General features: G+C 59.7%; 1 protein-coding gene across 1 annotated transcript; it reads left to right on the top strand.

The window, feature by feature from the left end:
* Window positions 1–237: 237 nt before the first annotated feature.
* On the top strand, window positions 238–2,475 carry LINJ_29_2170 (conserved hypothetical protein; the record flags this gene model as incomplete). The annotated part of the gene is made up of 1 exon (XM_001466698.1): window positions 238–2,475. The coding sequence occupies one exon, from the start codon at window positions 238–240 to the stop codon at window positions 2,473–2,475; it is 2,238 nt and encodes a 745-aa protein (XP_001466735.1).
* Between the last annotated feature and the right edge of the window lie 3,009 nt (window positions 2,476–5,484).

The following is a 5,484-nucleotide window of genomic DNA, read 5'->3' as shown; positions in this document are numbered from 1 at the left end:
TTCACGTTGTTTGTATTGCCGCATCGGGTGTGTGTGTGGCGGTGTCGCAATTCAGCGTCCCTCAGTGTCGTCTCTTGCGCATACTCCGTAGCTAAACTCACCTGCTCGCGGACCAATCCCCTTTGCTCGGAGCCATCTGGACGCTGTCTTGACTGAGAAGTGCACCCACAGGCACCGACAGCATTTCGAGAGGCATATTCGCGATCACTGAAAGCTGGCCGTCTTCGGCACGTGCGAATGGGAGGCGCACTGTGCATGCTCCAGCCTCATGCGAGCAACCACCGTGCTCAGCCCGTAGCTCCTCAGTCCTTTGCTCAAGAGCCAGATGGCACCTCCAGGGACGTCTCGCGGCTCGACTCTGCCGCGCCTCCGGATGCGCCCGTTGTGCCAGGGCCGCCGGCGTTGAAGAATGTAGGGGCAGCGGCGCGGGCTCATAGCATAGTGTCGAGCTCGGACGCCACGACGTGCAAGAACTCTGTCAGTAGTTATCCGCACTCTGCGCCGCGCGGTTTCGTTCGACCATTGTTTCCCTCATCCTCTTCGTCCATAGCGAATCCGCAGTCGACGCGAGCCCCGTCCCACGTGCCGTCGATCGGGATGGTGGAAGCCACAGCAACGGCGATGCCGCATTCCGTGTCCTCGATGCCGGAGATGGAGATGTCCGTGAATAGCTCGTGTAGCGCCTTTTCCCTCTACTCCGCCGATAGCTCGATGCGCGAGTTGCCGCTCCCGCCACCACCGCTCTTGGAGCGCGCGACGCCTCTGCAAGCGGTAGCAACCGCAGCGGCAGCGCCAGCAGCGCGCATGAAAGCATCCAACAATACCGCGCTGTGCCCCAGCGCCATTTCGAGCGCGTCTCTCATGGCAACAAGCCTTTTGCCGAACACCGTCACCCCGCCCACGACGCTGCCGGACATATCGATGTCCGCGAGGAGCTACTTCGTGCCACAGAACTTCCGCAAACAAAGCGGCGGTACAGCGAGCAAAAGCCATGGCAGGACGCCAGAAAGCGATCCTGCGCAGGCGGCTGCAGGATCCTTCGCGGCATCGTCCTCAATGACGGCTGCCGCAGCCGCGGCGCACATCGTGTCCAGTGCCTTGCTTGACATCAGCTTCGACTCACGTGCTTTTGCCGTCAACGATGCAGTCACCTCCACGGAAATACAGCGCCTGGGCGTTCGACTTCTGGAGCTGCACCGCGGGCACCATGAGCTGGGTGCGGCTCGAGAAGTCTCAGCTCTATTATCCTCAAGAAACAGTGGCGGCAATAGCGCCTCAAGTACGCAGAATCTTTTTTCGGATGCCTCAAAGGGCATCAGTGAAGCCCTGCCAGGTGCGTCCACGGCGTCCCTCGAGTCGTTGCCGAAGTCGGTCGAGTCTTCGTTGTCCGAGCAGGAGCTGGCGCGCAAGCAGCTGCACGACGAAGCGGTGAAGTTTGTGAACCTTATTCAAGAAATGCACGAGGCGCGTGCAGCTGGGCAGGCAGGCTGCACGTGGTTTCGCTGTGGAGCCGTGCCGCCTAATACGAGCAGCAGCAGCAGCGGCGGCGGCGGGCCCGGTGAGGTAGGGGCGGGGAGTAGCGATGAGACTGGTGCATCGCCGCCACCGGTCTTGGAAAAGGCACCGCTGTCTGGAAACCGGTGTGAAGATGTGCCAGTCGGCAGCTCTGCCAATTACGTGCGCCACCGCACTTTGCTGCGCCGGCGTGATCGCGCTTCCACGCGTGTCCAGTGGCTGCCGTTCGAGATGCGCGAATCGGACTTTCGGACAGGCACTTCCATCACACCAGTGTGCTTCTGCGGCTACCAGGCCACAGCTGTGCCCGCCGACGGTGCTGGCGCCACACACGGCCGTGAGCACTATCCTGTCACGGACGTGGACGTACTCACACCACACTCGCAACACTTGCTCGAGGTGGGAGCGTCGTCTGCAGTCACGCTGTCGGTTGCCGACACTCCACCACTGCCGTCCATCACCCCCTTGGCCCGACGCACCTCCACGCTAGGCGCGGATGTCGACAAGGACAGCACACATTGTTTCAACGACTCCAAAGGACCCCTCAGCTCCAGCGGCGGCACCATCACCTCCACCTCCTCGCATTCCTTCTCGAGCGACAGCATATCTTTCTGCCCCATTCACGTTGCGCACCGTCCTGCCAGTATTCTCGTTCCCGCGAAGGGGAAGCAAGGCGAGAGCACCATCCGCCCCTCGCTGCCGCGGCGACCTCTGCTGGAGCCGACGCAAGTAGACGTGCCGGCGACTGCCACGACTGGGTTGGTCCCTGCAAAGGTTGCTTCAGCACATTTACCGCTCTTTGACCCGCGGCGTCCAACTGGTGACGGATCTGCTTGTGAACCGGGTCGGCGGACGATTATCAACGCCGGGGTGCCGCACCGCAAGCAACTGGCCAAGAGAGCGCTGGAGGACAACAAGCTGTTCTTTGAAATGTTCTCGCGGCAGAAGAGTTTCTCCTAAGGTCGGAAAACGAAAAACCACCTGTGTGCGCGGATGTGTGCACATCAAGACAGGCGTTGCGGCACGAAGACCTCGAAACGTGTAGTATTGCTCTCGTCGTGAGACACTAGTCGGTGGCGGAGAGGCTAAAGAGCCTGGGAGACAGAACCGGTTGACTGGTATTCCCGGTGCTTCTCTCACGGATATGCTTGTTGTGTTTTTTTTTCTTTATTATATATTATTATTTCATTGATTTCCGTCTTTTTCTTCGTCAATGTCACGGTTTTCACCTCTCTCTCCTTTACTTGCAGAAACTTGAATGCTTTGTGTGCGTGCGTGTGAGAGTGTGTGCGTGTGTCTCCCTCTTTTCTTCACCTGCTTGCCGCGTGTGTTCCAATATCTTGCATACATCCCTCTCCCCCTTTCTCTATATATACCTATGGTTATATATCTCGGTATACACACACATATATATATGTACTATATATGTTTCGAGGGTTGGGATGTTTTTGAGTTTTAAATTTCCGGTTCCTCTTTCTCGGTCCAATACTTCACCAGCCCGCTTCACCGCACCCGCCTGTGTCTCCTCACTCACGCCAGGGAGGCTATCCTGCATAGCTGGCGCGGGAGTTGCACACGCGGGATGTGATGGTGCTATCGGCCAGCGGCTTAGAAGCTCTCATATGGGTCAGCAGGCAGTGGCCCGCCTGTTTTGCGGAGTTCTTTCACTCGCTGTGAGCGGATGGTGCGGTGCACGCAGACATCAAGTTTCGAGAACCCACGATGCGCTATGGTGATAGTCTTGGACTTGAATTCCTGCGAAGCCGACTTCATGAGCCACAACATCGAAACGACTGTGACTGCGGCAAAAGACTCGCTGTCGCCTCCCACGGCGCTCGGCACGGGCCCTGCAACAGAGGAGGACGACATGCGGCGACATACTTGGGCACCAACGGTGGCGTCTCGAGCCGGCCACTTCCGCTTCCCACTTCGCTTTGTGCGTGTTTTCTGTGAACTGGAGCACGAGAACGACGTGGTTAAGACAGCAAAGCCAGCCATGCCAGAGGCGCCGACGCCAGCTGCATGGATCGCCGACCTCGTCACCGGACTCAGGCGCAAGGACGACATTTCTTCAAAAGCTTGCTACACGATGCGACACGCGACGGAAACGAGCTGCTTGGCAGCAGCCGTCCCTCACCAGAAGTGCAGGGATGATGAGCTTACCAGCCGACAGGAGACTGTGCTCACCCAGTTCTGCGCCGGCACCTGTCCGCACTTCGGATTCCTGCCGCGGCGGGTGGCTGGTAGTGGTAGCATGGGGTGCAGATGGCGTTCTGCCTACTGCTGTGCTAGCATTTTCGAAGTCCCATTTCCCGCCCGCGCTTTCCTAGGAGGGCGTCCGCCCCGGTGCTGTGCCCCGCATGCTACGCGATATTCGTGGATCGCTCGAGGCTCAGAGCACACCGCGTTGCACGCCATGGTCGTGGACGCAGTAGTGTGATTGCACTCATCTCGCCGGCGCTGCACGGGCTTCCCCCGTCGGGTATTTGTCGCTGCCCTGTGCACCCCTTCAGAAGAACGAGCTACGCGTTTTTTTTGTGCGCGGGCATACACCCATCAGCGTGTCCCTTCCGGCTGGGCCCACCCGCACTTATGCAAGCCGCGCGGCCTCGGGAGAAGGTGGAGTGCCCCCTGCTGCCTCACACTCACGGCAGCGTCCGGCCTGTCGCGGTGCGTGCGGGCGGGACAACCAGCCACGGCCCCTCCCTGTGGCATCGACGGAAAGGGAGTGCGAGTGCAGCGAACCCCCTCCCCGGACAGCAACGTCGTGCTGAAGCAAATCCCAAGGTCGGAAAGTGCGAGCACGCTGCAGCATGCGCTGCCAGCCACAGCTGGGGTGCTGCGCCACATCCAGTCACGGCATGCAGAGGTCAGCCGAGCAGGAGTGATGGGCGAAAGCGGCGCGAAGAGATCCATACCGATCGACGCCGAGGCGCACGCGTGCGCAAGCAGGCGGCACCTCCTCCATCCGGCCGGGCCGGCTGATGAGGCACGGATGCCGGAAGCAGGACGAGAACACCCCCGAATGGCACCATCGAGCCCTCCAGGCTCCCATGTGGAGAGTCGCCACGCCATCCTATGGGGTGCCGCGGCTTGAGGCAGCTGAGAGGGAGAAAAGCATGACATACAGGCAGGTTGTGCCGGGTTTCAGAGGGCCATGACCTGAGGCTGGCCCGCCCCCTCCTTGAACTCTCCCGGCATGCGCCTCGACCACGCCCTTATTGTCCGCACGACGGGCGCCACCGCTCGCGCCCTCGAGCAGGAGCCCGGGCACGGACCGCGTGGATCAAGGCATGCAGCCCACGCGAGTCTCCGTGTGGCGTCGATGGCGCAGCACGTGTGCGAGGAAGGACGAGAATGCAGGGCGCATGACCCGACTCGACGGCAGACGGCTCGTGCTGGACGACGAGGATTTAGGGGTGGCGCAGCAGAGGCAGGTGGGCTGCGGCTGCGTGCGCGTATTCGCTGAGCTGCTCGCGATAGAAGGACGTGCTGGCGCGCGAGAAAGGGCAATATGTTTGGCTGCATTCTTTTCTGTTGTTGTTCTGCTTTGCTTTTGGCTTCATCTCTTCATTTCTTTTCTTTCTCTCTCTGCACGCCGGCTGGCTTACTCTCGCGCTACTCGTCTGTTCGCGCTTGTGCGTGTGCATTTTTCTCAGAGAGTGTCTTTCCTACCCCCCCCCCTCTTTCTCTGTCTCTGTCTTTAAAAAGATTGGTTTCAGTACGGTGTTTGCCTGGTTTTTTGTTAGCTGTACTTTTCCCTTCCTCATTTCGCGTGTCCTTTGTGTTCTGTTTTGGTGCCCTTCTTCCTTTAGCTTGCGCGCTCACGGTTGTCCATGTGTGCGTCTCTCTCGCCCTCTCGTCGGTTTCGTCGTTGTGTGGCCTCGCCGTTTTACTATCTTTCCTGCCGTTCGCATACGTTGTTGTTTAGCGTGTGCTACACACCTGCGCACAGACTGTGGCGTCTTC

Source organism: Leishmania infantum, chromosome 29, assembly GCF_000002875.2.
Source record: "Leishmania infantum JPCM5 genome chromosome 29".
NCBI classification, from domain to species: Eukaryota; Euglenozoa; class Kinetoplastea; order Trypanosomatida; family Trypanosomatidae; genus Leishmania; species Leishmania infantum.
This window is presented reverse-complemented; position numbering and strand designations above follow the sequence as displayed.